Source organism: Esox lucius, chromosome 5 (assembly GCF_011004845.1).
Source record: "Esox lucius isolate fEsoLuc1 chromosome 5, fEsoLuc1.pri, whole genome shotgun sequence".
Classification (NCBI taxonomy): domain Eukaryota; kingdom Metazoa; phylum Chordata; class Actinopteri; order Esociformes; family Esocidae; genus Esox; species Esox lucius.
The window spans coordinates 33,058,151-33,076,640 of NC_047573.1; the positions used below are offsets into that span (position 1 = coordinate 33,058,151).

At 40.7% G+C, this 18,490-nt stretch overlaps 1 protein-coding gene across 2 annotated transcripts in view; it reads right to left on the reverse strand.

Annotated features, from left to right (window-relative positions):
• LOC105024392 (transcription initiation factor TFIID subunit 5) overlaps positions 1-18,490 on the reverse strand; it is a 37,712-nt gene that overhangs the window by 2,816 nt on the left and 16,406 nt on the right. For both annotated transcript variants that reach the window (XM_029119823.2, XM_029119822.2), the window contains exons 6-10: positions 16,310-16,418; positions 11,664-11,695; positions 11,061-11,160; positions 589-654; positions 385-477 (exon numbers count right to left, since the gene is read on the reverse strand). In XM_029119823.2, coding sequence (XP_028975656.2) covers positions 385-477; positions 589-654; positions 11,061-11,160; positions 11,664-11,695; positions 16,310-16,418 — 400 coding nt within the window. The remainder of the gene's footprint in view (positions 1-384; positions 478-588; positions 655-11,060; positions 11,161-11,663; positions 11,696-16,309; positions 16,419-18,490) is intronic.

An 18,490-nucleotide genomic window follows, 5' to 3' on the forward strand; every position in this document is an offset into this window, starting at 1 on the left:
GGACACTTGTCAAGGAGATTGATTTGGCTAGATATTGTCAGTGACACACTTGATTACTAAACCTGTGATGAATGGAATTAATTTCACTAAAACGTCTGTATAAACAGCGAGCTGCATGGAGAGGGTAAACAGGTGCTAGCCAAGAGATGGCCATTGTAAAACCGCAAGTCAACAATTGAGTGGCTCTTTCTTTAGATTATTTGATTGTTTAGTGCAGCAATAAATATGAGCTTTCATCAGTCAGATTTCAGCTAATAATGCACAAACAACTGTATTGAGTAGATTTTCTTGAAATGTAGTTGTTGTTGTTTTTTTCACAAGAACTTCTACTGCTAATACATTTTGTACTTTTACCAACTTTACCTTTAGTACCAGAATACTAACCATCATAGTCCATCGGTTAATGACTCTCAGCATATTTAATTGGCTTCCAGCTGCCACTATGTGATCCTGGTCAAGCCAATGGCATGTGTAAATCTGTGTGAATATGAATTAGACACACAATAGATATTTAAAATTCTAGAAATAGCATTTGTTCCTAAAACAATTAGTAGTTAATTTGTTTTGTGGCAGTACTAATAGGCTCACTTTGCTATCTCCTTGTGAGTCATGAGGAACATCAGTCACTTTATGACCTGAGCCATAATCCCAGATCTGAAAGAGAGAGAGAAATAAACAGAAAAAGTATTTAACCCCGAGAATGTTCACAACCTTTAATTCATTGGGTCCTAAACCTCTTAGCATGTACGGTATCAAGTAACTTTAGGTCTGTTAATTGGCTGTTGGTTTTTTTTGTGTACAGGGGTGTAAAGATCCGCAGGGAAAATAAACAATTCCTACATGAGTACTGTGTTCCTACAAGGTACTTTGGTCTTGTTTGTCTTTTGTGCAAGAATGGTTTCTTAGCTAACATGTGACCATAAAGCTCTATTTTGGTCTCATCACTCCAAATTACAGTGTGCCAGAAGCTGTAGGGTGTGTCAACGTGTTGTCAGGCATATTGTAACCAGGCTTTTTTGTGGCGTTGGCACAGTAAAGGCTTCTTTATGGCAACTCGAACATGTAGCTAATTTTTCTTCAAGTATTGTCGTATTGTGCTCCTTGAAACAACCACACCGTCTTTTTCCAGAGCAGCCTGTATTTCTCCTGAGGTTACCTGTGGGTTTTACTTTGTATCCTGAACAATTCTTCTGGCAGTTTTGGCTGAAATCATTCTTGGTCTACTTGACCTTGGCTTGGTATCAAGAGATCCCTGCATTTTCCACTTCTTAATAAGTGACTGAACAGTACTGACTGGCATTTGCAAGGCTCTGGATGCCTTTTTATATCCTTTTCAATCTTTAGAAAGTTCCACTACATTATTACACAGGTATTTTGACAGTTCTTTTTTGCTCAACAATGGCTCAGCATCTAGCCTGCTCAGTGCATCTACATGCATTGACTATACACACACTAATTGCAATTTAAAAAGCCACAGGTGTGGGAAATTCACCTTTTGTAACTGTCAATGACATGTTTTTTGCTGAGATGTGTATTTGCTTTATGTTATAAATTAATGTAAATTTGAGTTCATTTAATTTAAAAAACAATTGTGATATACAGAAGTCAATATTCATAATTTATGTATAAAGTTAAGGGGTTATTTAAGTAAGGATTACGTTGATAACGAGGTGTCAAATGACCCGGTTCAGTTTAGAGCGGATTTGCGTCATTTGGGTCAGAAGAACTAAAATGGATGCAGAGAAACGACAGGTAGTCTGTCAAAGAAATTCTTAATCTGCATGGTTTGAGAGGCGAACACGGTAATTTAACTTTATAAATATCTGATAATGTGTATAATGTTGTTTTATATTGCTTTACGTCCACGATGTGATGTGCTATTCATGATGTTGATGGGATTCGTTGTATTTCTGTTACAACATTTGCCTGCATAACATTAGATATTGACACGAGAGATGCAAAATGCATATTTTGAATATATGTTTTTTATTTCTTGTAGTTTTCACGGTGTCTACAGTGTCTATTCTAAAGAGAGAGAGTGAATAAACAACAAAAGACAGTATGAAGCGTGGCCTTTATTCTGTCAGACCAGTGCAGTTAAAGTGAAAACGTAACGCCATTGCACGCCGACACGCTTACGAGAGGAACGGCATCGGCTGAATGAGAAGAGGAAACGAGAGCACGGGCGCATCGTACAAAGAGACGTTGGATACGAAGTAAAGAAAAACATTTGTATATATTGTTTGATTTAACAGCCTAATTTGTTGCATATGCATACAATTGACGTATTGTTGAACAGATACACGTTTTCTATCTGTAGTAGTTCAGTAACACTAAAGTGTTTTGTTAAAACTTTGAAATGTCAGTTTATGGAGAAAAATCTCAATATGATGAATCAAATCAGCAAATTGAGTCCCTTCAGGCAGAGTTGACTAGTTTAAATGAACAGTTAATATTTCAAAGTGATGATGATACTGAAAGGGAAAGATTAGAGTCACTCATAGCTGATATTCATGCTAAAATACAGTCACTTCAAATAGCAAAACCTACTGCTTCCACTTCAAGAAGAGATGAATCCAGGAAATCTTCACGGGAGAGAAAATTAACTCCAAAAATGCAAGAGCTCAAGCAGCAAGACATTTCTCTAAAGGAGAGTAAATTCTTCAAGTTGTATGAAAGCTGGAAAGAACAAGTAAGAATTACACGTACCAAACTTAAGGATGAGTGCTCTGACCAAGACTTGGGTGACATGATGGAAACTGTTGAAGGGCTGGAAACTCAAGTAAAAAATGTGTACGAACTTATACGATCTCAATCACTACCTTCAACTGAGATTAGAAGAAAAATTGATTCCTGTACAGCAGTAACAACCGATTTGATGGGGCTAATGAAAGTACGTATGAGTGAAGTAGGGCAGGAGGAATTTGAAGCTAGTGCAGAAGATGCAAGAATTCGTATGGTGCTTGACAAAGATTATGCTAAGTCAATCTTTTCAGCTACAAGCTCCAAGTCTACTATTCGTAGTCACCATTCAAGCTGCTCATCAGAACAGCAAAGCATCTCCGCAAAAAGAGCAGAGTTTGCCGCACAGTTAGCTGCAAAGCAGGCAGAGATAAAAATGGAGGAGGCTATTGCTGCTCAAAGACAAGAACTTAAAAGATTGGAAAATGAGCGAGATCTTCAAGTAATAGCTGCAAAGCTCAAAGCATACTCTGAAGCTGACTCAGGTGAGTCCAATAACGAAAGAATAAAAGCATGCTATGAGGTGACTCCTCCAGTAGCTTTTAAGGAAGTTAAAGAGGAACAAACTACCCATTTTGATAAGGAAACCTCAGTAGTACAAGCCTTACATGACACAATGGTTCTCAGCAGACTTCCTGCACCTGAGCACTCCGTTTTCTCAGGAGACCCACTTAAGTTCTTAGAATGGAGAACAAGTTTCAAGGCATTGATAGAACAGCGATGCACAAATTCAGCTGATAAGTTGTTCTATCTACAAAAATATATCAGTGGTGAGGCACAATCTGTATTGGAAGGAAGCTTCTACAGAAAGGACGATGAAGCCTATGGTCAAGCTTGGGAAGCATTGAATTCTCGGTACGGCCATCCGTTTGCAATTCAGTGTGCTTTTAGAGAAAAACTGAATAACTGGCCAAAGATTGGTTCAAGAGAATCAGTTAAACTGAGAGAGTTAAGTGACTTTCTGACTGCCTGCAGCAATGCCATGCCACACATCAAAGGGCTTCAGGTGTTAAATGACTGTGAAGAGAATAGAAAAATGCTACAAAAACTCCCTGATTGGGTGACGTCTCGTTGGAATCGCCATGTTACAATGCAGTTGAGAAAAAAGGAGGAATACCCTAATTTCAAAGAGTTTGCTGAATTTCTGGCACAAGAAGCAGAAATAGCCTGCAACCCTGTGTCATCCTTTCATGCCTTAAAGCTCTCTGAAGAACGGTCATCTAGAGAAGTTAAACGCTCAAAGGTTAATGCATTCATCACATGTGAAAGCATCAGACAAAACAAGCACAGTGCCGAAAAAATACAGTGTAGAGGAATGCAACTCAGTGGGGTCAAACAGGTCCAATAAAGTAAGTGCAGCGCCTTTATGTCCATACCTAGTCACTTGCAGATGTTGTGGGGAAAGTCATTCCATCTACAAATGTCAAATGTTTGCCACTAAATCTGTGGAGCAAAAGAGAAAGTTCATATTTGACAATAACCTGTGCTTCAGCTGTCTTAGGAAAGGACATAATTCAAAGGATTGCAAGAACAAAGCTACTTGTAATATGTGCAAGAAACAGCATCCAACACCACTTCATGAAGACCGTTCGTTTTCTGCAGCCCTTTCTCATGTTAAGCAAACAGAAGAAAATACATCTTCTCTTTCTTGTTGCGTAGACGGAGGTAACGGTGGGAGCACATCAATGATCGTGCCAGTATGGATTTCTTCAATTGACAATCCTGAAAGAGAGACCTTAGTGTACGCCCTACAAGATACCCAGAGTAGCAACACTTTTGTAGACCAAGAGGTCTGTGAGAGGATGGGGACAGTTTCAGAGCCTGTCAAGTTAAAGCTCACTACCATGATGGGAAAGGATTCTGTGGTTCAAAGTGAAAGAGTTAGTGGGCTCAGAGTTAGGGGGCTTTCTTCTCACAACCTAATTAATTTGCCACCATCCTATACCAGAGATTTCATTCCACTTGAACGTTCCCACATTCCTACCTCTGAAACTGCAAGAAGGTGGAAACATCTGAATAAAATAGCACACGAAATACCAGAGTTGTTGGATTGTAAGGTTGGACTTCTGATAGGTTACGACTGCTCAAGAGCTTTAGCACCTCGACAAGTCATCACAGGAGATGATAATGAGCCGTATGCCATCAGGACTGACCTGGGTTGGAGTATTGTTGGTAGTTCACAACAGGTTGTAAAGTTGACAGAAGTCACTGGTCTGTGTCATCGTGTTTCTGTTAAGGAACTTCCGATACTGACTCCTGTCGCTGTCATCAGAGCCCTTGAACAGGACTTTAGAGATACAAATCCAAAGGAAAAGAGCATATCGCATGATGATATACAGTTCATGCAATTACTGAATGAGAAAATTAAACAGAATACAGAGGGACACCTGGAGATGCCTCTTCCCTTTAAGACACGTCCACAATTACCGGAAAATAAGCGTCTGGCTCTTGTGCGGCTGAAACGTTTGCAAGGAAAATTTGAGAGAAACCCAAAATTCAAGACTGACTATGTTAAATTCATGGAGAGTGTCTTCAATGATGGTGATGCAGAGAGAGCTGAACATCAACCCAAGCCAGGAAATGTCTGGTATATTCCTCACCAAGGGGTGTACCACCCCAGAAAGCCAGAGAAAATTAGAGTTGTGTTCGACTGCTCTGCCAAGTATGACGGCACTGCTTTGAATGATCACTTACTAACTGGACCTGATCTAACTAATGGGCTTACAGGGGTACTCTGCAGGTTTCGTAAACATCCAGTCACAGTTATTTGTGAAGTAGAAAGGATGTTCCACAGATTCCATGTGAGCCAAGAAGACAGATTTCTTGCGGTTCTTGTGGTGGGAAAATGGCGATATACATTCAGAGCCAAAAGAATATCGCATGAAAGTCCATCTTTTTGGGGCAGCATCCTCACCTGGCTGCGCAAATTATGGAATGAAGTATCTTGCATGCCAAAATGAAAGAGAGTATCCTGCAGCAGCCAGCTTCATCAAAAGGAATTTCTATGTTGATGATGGGCTCATTAGTGTCGAAGATGTGGACACAGCTATCAAACTAATTCAAGGAGCCTGAAATGTATGTGCAAAAGGGAAATTGCGGCTACACAAGTTTGTCAAACAACAGAATGGTTTTGGAGTCAATTCCTGTCAGCGAAAGAGCCAGCGAAGTTCAAGATGTGGACCTTGGTTCTGATGAACTCCCTGTTCAGACCGTGTTGGGAGTAAAGTGGAGTATAAAAAGTGACACCTTTTCCTTTAAAGTTGCCCTGGATGAGAAACCGGCAACACGGCGAGGAATTCTCTCTACTGTGGCGTCTGTGTTTGACCCACTAGGCTTTCTGTCTCCCTTCCTCCTTTTGGGTAAAAGGGTACTCCAGGCGATGTGCCAAAAGGGTGTTGGATGGGATGAACCGCTGCCTGAAGAGTTAATGCCACAATGGACAAGCTGGCTCAACGAACTGAAGAACTTGAAAAATCTCCAGATTAGGAGATGTTTTGCTCCTGAACATCTAGGTACTGTCCAGAGGATTGAACTCCATCACTTTTCAGATGCGAGTAGTTATGGCTATGGTCAGTGCTCATATATCCGAGTGTTGAATGAAGACAAAGTGCACTGCTCCTTTGTTATTGGCAAGGCAAGGGTTGCACCCACAAAAGTCGTGACCATACCAAGGCTCGAGTTGACAGCTGCGGTGATCTCTTCAGCAGTCAGTAGCATGTTAAAGGAGGAGCTGGAGCTCAAAATTGACCAAGAATATTTTTGGACAGACTCAAAAGTAGTCTTAGGCTACATAAACAATGAAGCCCGCAGATTTCACGTTTTTGTGGCAAATCGAGTTCAAAGAATTCGTGAAACAACTGACCCTGCGCAGTGGCATTATATAAATTCGGATCAAAATCCAGCGGATCATGCCTCCAGGGGCCTCAAAGTGTCAGATCTGATTCACTCAAATTGGTTAACAGGACCCAAGTTTCTTTGGGAAAAGGATATTATCACACCAAAGACAACTCCAGAGCTGCTTGTTGGCGATCCTGAAATCAGAACAACACAAGTACTACAAACAAAGGTAGTAGAAGAAAAGTTTTTGGAGAGGTTTAAGCGTTTTTCAAAATGGCACACAGCAGTGAAAGTTGTCGCTCGAATCCAGAAATTTGCAAGACACAAAACAGTTCAACCCATAAATGTTGAAGACATGAGAATGGCCAGTATCGTGCTTGTAAAATTGGCGCAAAAGGATGCCTTCAAAGATGAGTTGGAAAAACTGAGTCATGGCAAATTGCCACACTGTCATCCATTGTTCCAACTAGACCCAGTACTGCATGATGGTGTTCTCAGGGTGGGAGGGCGATTGAGGAAAGCTTCCTTATCTCCTGACTCAAAAGACCCAGCAATTCTACCGAGAGATAGTGTAGTTACACGTCTTATCTTGGATTACTGCCATGAAAAAACTCAGCACCAAGGCAGAGGACAGACCCTCAATGAATTGAGAGCAAACGGTTACTGGGTTGTTGGTGGCAGCAAAGTTGTTGCAAATCACATTACGCAATGTGTTACGTGCAGGCGAAATCGCAGGTCAACAGAGATGCAAAAGATGGCTGATCTACCAGCTAGCCGTGTTGATCCCTCTCCACCGTTCTCTTATTGTGGGATGGATTGTTTCGGACCATTTCTCATCAAGCAAGGTCGTAAAGAACATAAGAGATATGGTCTCATAATCACCTGTTTCTCCTCAAGGGCAATACACATAGAGATGCTGGAAGATCTTACAACTGATGCCTTCATAAATGCCTTGCGGTGCTTTATAGCTATCCGTGGAGCTGTAAGAGAGATCAGATCAGATCAAGGGACAAATTCTGTTGGAGCGAAAAATGAGCTGACAAAAGCTCTGAAAGAATTGGACAAGGACAGATTGACTTCTTACCTATACCAGAAGCAATGTGACTTCATAATGAACGTACCTGATGCCAGTCACATGGGAGGGGTTTGGGAAAGGCAGATCAGAACAGTTAGGAGTGTTCTAAGCTGGGTTCTTTCGCGGAGCTCAGGAAGATTGGATGATGCTTCCTTGAGAACTTTCTTCTATGAAGCCATGTCGATCATTAATAGCCGCCCACTCACCACAGATACAATCTATGATCCCAAGGGGCTAGAGCCACTTACACCAAACCATTTACTCACCATGAAATCCTCCATTCCTCTGCCTCCACCAGGCAAATTTGTGCAAGAAGACCTGTACGGAAGAAAACGGTGGCGTAGAGTGCAATATTTGACGGAGCAATTTTGGAGTAGATGGAGGAAGGAATATCTGACGACCATTACTTTCAGACAACGATGGCATACTCCAAGACGCAATGTGAAGATTGGGGATATTGTCATCGTCAAGGAGGAAGGAGTTCAGCGAAATGAATGGAGACTTGGAAGAGTGCTTGATGTTTGTGAAGATGAAGATGGCCTGGTGCGGAAAGCCACAATACAAATAGGAAATAGAAAGTTAGGGAAAGAGGGGCAACGACTTACTAATCCATCCATTCTTGAACGTCCTATTCACAAATTAGTGGTACTAATAGAAAACAATTAGGCCTAAATATTATGTAGATCTAATCTCTTTACTCCTACACAAGTTGAGTTTGAAGTATTAAGAGTTTATAATATTGGATTTGATCTAGAGACTCAGGGAAAATTCTATTTTGTTTGTGAAATTACTAAATTCATTCGAACTTTTGCATAAGTTCATTATAAATTATAGTAATTTGGTGGGAGTGTAACTGTCAATGACATGTTTTTTGTTGATGTGTATTTGCTTTATGTTATAAATTAATGTAAATTTGAGTTCATTTAATTTAAAAAACAATTGTGATATACAGAAGTCAATATTCATAATTTAGGTATAAAGTTAAGGGGTTATTTAAGTAAGGATTACGTTGATAACGAGGTGTCAAATGACCCGGTTCAGTTTAGAGCGGATTTGCGTCATTTGGGTCAGAAGAACTAAAATGGATGCAGAGAAACGACAGGTAGTCTGTCAAAGAAATTCTTAATCTGCATGGTTTGAGAGGCGAACACGGTAATTTAACTTTATAAATATCTGATAATGTGTATAATGTTGTTTTATATTGCTTTACGTCCACGATGTGATGTGCTATTCATGATGTTGATGGGATTCGTTGTATTTCTGTTACAACATTTGCCTGCATAACATTAGATATTGACACGAGAGACGCAAAATGTATATTTTGAATATATGTTTTTTATTTCTTGTAGTTTTCACGGTGTCTACAGTGTCTATTCTAAAGAGAGAGAGTGAATAAACAACAAAAGACATCTGTATGAAGCGTGGCCTTTATTCTGTCAGACCAGTGCAGTTAAACCTTTAATTGCCATTCTAACCAGTGTGTCTCACCTTGTGTGTAAGGCCAAACATTCAAGGGTATGTAAACCTTTGATCAGGGTTTCTGGAGACTTCTGTTATCATTATAATTTAAAAAGGAGCCAAATAACTGTGGTAATAAATGGCTTCATATGATCCTCACTATCCTTAAATATCCAAATCAATACCAAAATTTCACAATTTCTGCCAGGGTATGCAAACTTATAAGCACAACTGTATACATACACTGATGAGCCAAAACATTATGACCACCTGCCTAATATGCTGTTGCTGACCTGCCGAAGCATGGAGTCTACAAGACCCCTGACTGTTTCCTGTGGTATTTGGCATAAATATGTTAGCAGCAGATCCTTGAAGTCCTGTAAGCTGCGAGGTGGAGCCGCAGTGGATCGGACATCTTGCTCCAGCACATCTCATTGATGCTCAATCAGTTCTGGAAATCAGGGCAACACCTTGAGAGCATTATCTGGCTGAAAGAGGCCACTGCCATCAGGGAATACCATTGCCATGAAGGGCTGTACCTGGTTTGCAACAATGTTTTGGTAGGTGGCATGTGTCAAATAGACAATCAAATGAATGCCTGGACCCAAGGTCTCCCAACAGAACATTGCCCAGAGCATCACACTCCCTCCACCGGCTTGTCTTCTTCCCACAGGGCATCCTGGGGCCATCACCTCCCCAGGTAAATGGCGCACATCCACACAGCTGTCAATGTGATGTTATAGAGAATGGGACTCATCTGAGCAGGCGACCTTCTACCACTGCTCCAAGTTCCAGTTCCGACGCTTTCGACACACTGGTGATGGTGACAACAGGGGTCATCATCAGCTATGCAGCCCCATATGCAGTAGGGCGCTATGCTCTGTGTATTCGTCATTAAAATGTTCTGTGACTTGTGCCACAGTAGACCATTAGTCAGTTTGGACCAGATGGGATAGCCTTTGTTGCCCTCACGTATATTAATGATCCTTGATTGCCCAACACCCAGTTGCCGGTTTGTGGTTTGTCCCTCCTCGGACCACTGTCGGTAGGTAATCACCACTGATGACTGGGAGCACCCAACAAGCAGTTTGAAATTTTTCAACATTTATTATTTTGTGATGTGATAAATTAGGTTACTTTCATGAATTAATGTGGTTGGAATTAAGTTCAAATACATGTGTCCAAAACACCAAAATAAAAATGTCAGCAAACTTTTGCCACTGCTTACAAACAATTTGAGACAATCAGGGCCTGCTTATTTTCTATGGCCAAATCACCTTCAATTAACATTAAAAAAGACAGTTATTTCTGTTGTGGTGGAACTGTCTGTCAAATTTGACCTGCATTGGCCAACAAGAAAATTGTCAGGCATTTTTGTGGGACTATTAAGCAGAGTGCAGCTGAGCTGTATTGGTAGATACTGAACTGACCAGGGATGAACAAGGCAGTCCTTGCTTCATTAAAACGAATTGTGAAGAAATATCTTACTACAGTAGGAAACTAGATAATTGAAGAGCCTTTTGTATTATGAAGTAGCTGGATCAGGCTAGGTTGGATGTAACCACCAACTGTTTTGATTCGCTACAATTAAAAGATTACAACTACTTCCCTCTGTAATGTCAGTCACATAGAATTATGAAGGAATTCACTAAAGCCCACCTTCAAACGGTTGTTCTGCCAGGCTCATGTGAATGAGGTTTAGTGGTTCACTGAAGTTTGCAATGGTTATTGAAAGAAAACAAATCATGTACTGAAGTTTTTTTTTAAAGTCTTGGCCCATATACCTTCTTCAGGGTGAGGACACCCAGTTAGATGTACATATTTTCCAAGTACAGATCATCTTCATCATCATATATGGTGTGTACAGATTAAAGTAATCAATGATACATGTAACCTGTTAATACCTAAACCTGTTTTGTTTGATTGTTTTTGTTGTCGCTGTCCTCACCTCCAGAGGGTTGTCCTTCCTCCATGAGCCAGATAGGATGTGATTGGCAGCTGGGTCGATCTGCAGGCTGTCGCCACAAACGTGAGGACCCGCAAGCATCCTGAGAGCCATGGACCGAGAAAACAATAATGATAATATAACAATTTTGTATCTATTTTTCTCACAAAGTTGTCTAGAAACACTGCAGAGGATAGTTTTAAATTGTATAATCAAGGCAGGTAAAAAAGCAATAGTGGGCTAGGTGGAGAAGACTTCCCACAAGGACTAGGACTGTGAAAAAGACTAAGTTGGAAATGAGCTTTTTGGAAAAATCCTAATTATTGAGCGGCACTGTGGTAAGGAAGAGCAATTCTAAGGCGAGGGGCCAGTAGAGTTATGCCAGGTTAAGACGATGTGGTGTGACTCCTTGGTGCTGGTCATGGTACGGTTCAGGATTAGCTGGAGTCTGTAGTGATTTCATCAGGAGGCCCCCCAACAAAGCATTGCCTTAATAATGCCTGATACATTATAACATTTCCAATCTGGATGCATACACAATCTAATATTCATGGGCATAATCGTGTACATAGTTATCAAAGAAAATAAATAAATACATTATTTTACCTGACAGAGTGCTGCTGTCTGGTGTCCCAAAACTGTTTAGAGATAAACGTTAGACAGCTTTAAAACAGTTGAATTGAATGATAATACTTTGCCAGGTGTGCTGCAGATATTTCTAGATTGACCTCTTAGAAGAGGGGTATGAAACAAAATTCCTAAAGGGCTTTCTAAGGATTTTCTACAGGCTAATGTACTAATGCCTGAATCTAGGCCACCTTCCATTTGAAGTTAGCCTTGTGGGAAGGACTACTAAAATAGACTACTAACTACTAATAAATGTTTTCATCATCATTTAATTTTAGCAAATAATGATATGGCAAGGCATGGCTCAAAATGAAAGTAGGGGGCATGTACGAGTTAAAGCATTCCCAGTGATCTACAAGTGAGAAAAAACTATATTTTTCCAGTTACAAATTAGCAAATGACATAGCTAATTAGCTAATTTAATCTGTATGTCTCAACAAGAAGAAAGACTATCCCCTTAAAAACTTTGGTAGATGTGTATCATGCTTGTCAGGGTAACCATCCCAATAAGTTTAAAAACTCCTTATTGGCAAGATGTAGTGGCACTCAAAATTATTCACCCCTCTTTTACAAATTTTTTGATTTAGAAATCAAAATGGATTTAATTAGGATTGATTTTCACTGATCACCAAAATCAAACAAAATTTAATCTACAAATTGTTCTGAATTAAAAGCACCTTAGGCAGCAATGAGTCTGTACCAGCATTACACATTTTACGCAGCAATTCTTCTTTCCAAAACTGCTTAAGCTCCCTCTTGTTGGATGAGGACTTCTTTTAAAGAAAATGTCAACTATTGCATCTATTTTGCCATCTATCATCACGGGTTTGCCATGCCCTGACGCAGAGAATAATCCCCATGTCACAGTGTTGGGTAGGCAGGACACGAGGCATAGTGTTTCTCTTTCAAGTAAAAACACAGAAAACCAACGACCATAAACTGAGAAGTAGCAAAACAGACAGCCAACTCAAAGCAATGACCAACAAATGAAAATAGAGCAACTTAAATAGTTCCCCAATCAGAGGCAATAGGGAGAAACTGCCTCTGATTGGGGATAATGAAACATAAGAGCAGATATGTCTAGAGGCAACTCTGCATTCAGGCCCTGACTGTGTTCTCCAGGCACATAGAGATGTCTAGAGGCACACCAGCCAGGACCTGACACCCCATAGCATGATGCTGTATGGATTGTGTTCTCAGGATAATGTGCAGTTTAAGCTAGCACAAAACACTGCGCTTAGCGTTCTGGTAAAAAAGGCTTTTGTTGTATTATGCACTCCTAGCTCAGCTGTGGAAGGCTGTACCAATTTTAGAGTTACCCAAAAGACTCTTGGCAGCCTCCTGACAAGTCATACATGTTTTCTGAAGATGGCCTGTTCTAGATGGATTCTTAGTTGTGCCACATTCTCTCCATTTCTTATTTAATTCCTTGTACCGCTGATTAGTGGGATGTCGCCTTTCAGATGTCTGGATCGATAAAGGTAAGTCCCAGGCATCCAAAATGGATGGATGGAGTGTCTGGATTCATTGTGAATTAAACTTTAGACTCTGTTCGTCGGACAGCTCCTTTGTTTACAAGTGGAAGCTGTAAAGTCAAATGCAGGGGAGGGGGGGGGGGGGTCATAAAACTCTGTATGCCCATAAAAGGAAGTAAGACCTATACCAGAGATGTTGTACTCTGCCGGAGAGGGGAGATCAGAAACTACCACAGTATATATGAAAGGATAAACCGTTTTAAGGTTCTAAGTACCCCAGATTTGGAGTACTTTACATTCAAGATGTTCTATCATCATCATGATGTTAGCTTTTGTTAGGAATTGCACAAACCAACTCTGGGACCTCTCAGAGACAGGTGTATTAAACCTAACATCCTGAACACAGGATCAATCAAGATTAAACTAATGATGTCACTTCTAAAGGAAATTTGTTGCACCACAGCTCATTCAGGTGTGTAATAAGGGGGTAAATACTTATGCATTCCATTTTTTATATTTAGAATTTATTTAGAATAATTTGGCGATTTTCTCTCTCACACATTGTGTACTTTTTGTAGTGAACACTGACATAAACTGCCTATTAAATCCATTTTAATATTGTATCACAAAATCTGTAAAACTCCTAGGGGGGTTCATACTTAAGCCACTGCATGCAATTTTACTAGGGTAGTAGACAGTAGAGGAGATAACTTGTCTGACCTGCAAAAATTCTCACACACTTTTAACAAGGTTATAATACTAAAAGAGTTGCAAAGTTGATATTGGGAGAGAGACAGAAATGTAGCAAAAAATACGACATAAGCTATGCTTACTCAACAAGCTTAAATAATTTGAATGGCCAAATCTGCCCCTTTTGTTTCATTCTTTTGTATATACAGTATCTCACAAAAGTGAGTATACCCCTCACATTTCACAATATTTGATTATATCTTTTCATGTGACAACGCTGAAGACACTTTGCTACAATGTAAAGTAGTGAGTACAGCTTGTATAACAGTGTAAATTTGCTGTCCCCTCAAAATAACACAACACACAGCCATTAATGTCTAAACCGCTGGCAACAAAATTGAGGCCCAAAGTATCAATATTTTGTGTGGCCACCATTATTTTCAAGCACTGCCTTAACCCTCTTGGGCATGGAGTTCACCAGAGCTTCACAGGTTGCCACTGGAGTCCTCCTCCACTCCTCCATGACGACATCACAGAGCTGGTGGATGTTAGAGATCTTGCGCTCATCCACCTTCTGTTTGAGGATGCCCCCCAGATGCTCAATAGGGTTTAGGTCTGGAGACATGCTTGGCCAGTCCATCACCTTTACCCTCAGCTTCTTTAGCAAGGCAGCGGTCATCTTGGAGGTGTGTTTGGGGTCATTATCATGTTGGATTATTGCCCTGCAGCCCAGTCTCTGAAGGGAGGGGATCATGCTCTGCTTTAGTATGTCACAGTACATGTTGGCATTCATGGTTCCCTCAATGAACCTGTCCTGTTAAGCAGCTGTATGGTCTTTGCCACCATGCTGCAGCTCAGATTCAGGGTCTTGGTAATCTTATAGCCAAGGCCATCTTTATGTAGAGCAACAATTATTTTTTTCAGATCCTCAGAGTTCTTTGCCATGAGGTGCCATTTTGAACTTCCAGTGACCAGTATGAGGGAGTGTGAGAGCGATAACACCAAATTTAACACACCTGCTCCCCATTCACACCTGAGACCTTGTAACACTAACAAGTCACTTGGGGGTATACTCTTGTTGCCAGCGGTTTAGACATTAATGTCTGTGTGGTGAGTTATTTTGAGGGGACAGCAAATTTACACTTATACAAGCTCTACATTGTAACAAAGTGTAATTTCTTCAGTGTTATCACATGAAAAGTATCAAATATTTAAAAAAATGTGAGGGATGTACTCACTTTTGTGAGATACTGTATATATGAATGCAACAGATAAAACATGACTATATGGAACAGTATATCGGCAACCATAGCTAATTGGAACACAACAGTGGCCATGGCTAGTAGACTTATAGCATAGCCTTGGGCATACTAGAAAACATCTCTTCATGGGTTGCATATTGCACTATTTGTTGGTTGTTTTACAAAAGAGCATTCAATTAGTGCATCCTCAACAATACTGATGATTTGGTGTAAAGTGCTTTACTGAGGCTTGGTAACAATGCCATCACCAAAGAAGGCAAATAATTAGTAGCTAAACCATTTGAGTGCACTATAACATTAGCAAAGTAGCAAAGAATATAGTAGCAAAGAATGCTGGGGTGTCCACATAATTTGAGTTGGCTAACCTTAGTTGGCACTAAGGTTGCTTTCTATAGTCAAATTTGTAGTAGTATGCACTCCCAGCTCAGCTTGCTACAGTCAAATTGTTTTCATGGCCTGGTGAAGGCAATATTGATTTTTATTAAGTATTTGGCCACATATTTGTCTACATATTAGCTTCATCGTGTTAGCCCCTATAGTGTAACTGGACAATACAATAATTAGGCTGTTTAAATCACCAAACACCATTAAAATGTTTACTATCATGGCTACATGACTACTGTAAGTGACCGCACAAGGTGGGAGGCTACCTTTTTTAACACATTTGCTGTGTATCCTTCAATGCACTTACTGAGTGCAGTTTGCAAAAAACTACATCAAAAACATCTTGTTTTATGAAACTAAATCAAATTGAGAAGCAGGGGGAATACAGACCGCCTTGCACAAGAAACATTGCAAAGAGAGTGTGTAGTTGGAGTGGTTGTTCAAGTTTGCAGATTGATTAAATTCATTCAAGTTAGCCGATTGTTCAAGTATGTCGATTGATTCAATTCAACTATCAAGCCACCAATTTCTGGCACTTTTGTTACTGCCTTCTGCGAATTCAGTAGATGTGTTTGGGTTTTCAATCCACTCTTGCACATTCCCCTCACCAAGCTGCCTAGGTTTTGAATTGATTCAATTTGAAAGGTAATAAGTAGCTGCTTGAATTCCATTTTACATTTTGACATCCAAGTGTCCTTGCAAGTGCCCAGGAATGGAGTTTGATAACTGTTCAAGGGATATATTCTCAAATATTGTCTACTGTAGATATATATACAGATAATATACTGTATACACAGCAATCTGCAATGTTTACCTGTATAGTGTTGTCCCATCCACCAGAAATGAATTCTCTTTCCTTCTCAGGGTGAAAAGTCACTGCAAAAACCCGAAAACAATGTCCATCCATAACTGTTCTTGTTGAGCTGAAAATGAGGTGGTTGAAATTAAACATGGGTCAAACTGTTTCAGAGGGAAAACAACCCATATTGTATTTTTAGTCCGGTATACTAATTAGACTTTGGGGGGCTAATAAGTATACCAGATTTGGGTACAAAATCACATATAAAAAACATCATAAGAGTTTGGTGTTCTACATCTGATTTATCCCAAAAGGTATGAATAAATAAATGTCATAATAACTGTACCACAGGTGTGATACGCGTGCCCCCCCACCCCTATAATGCAGCACCACTTCCTCCACACTTATCCCGAGGCTACAAGAACAAGTTCTTAACTTTCCTTGTTATATTTCTATGTCACTGAATGAGATGTAGATACCAGAGTAAGTCAGTTCTTGTAAGACACAACCAAATGCAGGCCTGTCACTAGAGATGCTAGAGCCTAATCCTATACTACAGTTGTGAGCGTAGCACTAAGCACAGCTGAACTCGCACTGTAAGCATCAACCACATTAACCCAGCAAAACCCATGAGGTTGCAGCAACCCTGCTGAAATGCACAACCACAGATTAAGGAGCTGGGCTGCCAGCTATGCAATATGCTTGCAGGATAGTGTCTGCAATCTAATGTGACAGACATTGTTTATAGAGAGGGAAACCTTGCACTTTTCCCCGAGAGCACGCAAACATCTGGTCTGTGTGACGGATTGCTTGAGTCTGTTATATGTACACGTTTAGGTATCTCACAGGACACTGAGCAGATACATCATCATCAAGAGTCCCAGTGGACAGAGAGGTGGATCAGGCTGTTAGCAACATTTCTCAGGTCACATGACCTGGAGGTCCTGCCTTTGGTAAGTCAGGGGCCACCAGAAATGGCCTTTTAAGTGAGAGATGTTTCAAGCATATAAAACCAAGGAGGTCTGGAGAGTAATCCGAGAACCAAGTCGATATCCCAGTTTGGAACTGAGGGGCCTCTTGAGGGGCGTAATCAACGGTCTCTCTTAAGAAAACTTGTCATGCAAGGGTAGCTGACAAGCAAGTCGTCCTGGTCTTCATCATGACATGCTGAAATGTCTCCTATGTATTCCTGGTCAGCATTTAACAAAAACCTCCAAAACAGGAGCATGGTTCTTATGCCACAGGATTCTGGGGCAATCCTCTGCTCCTCACACCACTGGCAGAACACCCGCCACCTGGTGTCACCTGACGTGGTGGAGGGGCACTCTGTAAGATGTTAACAGAAAGCAGACACTTTTCAGATGGGGGAGAGGTTCAGAGGGTAATATGTGAGTAAATAATGATAGTGATAATATTCTCTAGGATGTCACAACAATAGGGTAACCTACTCCAATCCCATAATGGTATGGATGGAGGAACTACTTCAACTAACACAGTGACAGACGCCTGTTTTGGGAGCTGTATTGAGAAAGGACTGGCCAACTCTTACGAAATCAGTGAGAGGCACTTGCTGAATTTGACTAGGACACCATCTCAAGACATTGATGAGAGTATGCTAGCTAGGATGAGAAGCCTAAATATGAAGTGTGACTCAGCAATCAACCATCTTACTTCTGAAGAAAAACAATGTTTAGCTAAGAGCTAGATAACATTTAGAGCCTCCCCTAGCCCTGGGAGGTGCATTATCCAGCCTCAATCTCCAGGGAGGAGGCTATAGTGTCCGACTGTAGCTAGCAGAGGGCAAAAGGTGACGCTATCTTGGAGGCTAGCCAGAAGACAAACATAGGCAAGACAACTAAGCCTCACACTGTGAACAGGTTGGCCTAAGCTCATAGCAAGGAGTCCACCTGAAAGAATACTTAACAGTTAACAAGACACTGTAGAATGTGACGACTGCACCCTCTGCTGCCTCCCCTCCCCCTGCAGCGGGCAGGCTCCAGCGTTCGACGTCACCGGTCTTCTAACACCACCGCCCATCTCATTTATGCATTTCACCTGTATCTTGTTTAGCGCATCTGATTCTCATCCTCATCATTCCCCCCAGTATATATGTTCCCTCTGCTTCCCCTGTCTTTGTGTGTTATTGTCTCTCTTGAAAAAGAGCATTATTAAGCCGCTGTTTCTATAAATTAAAGT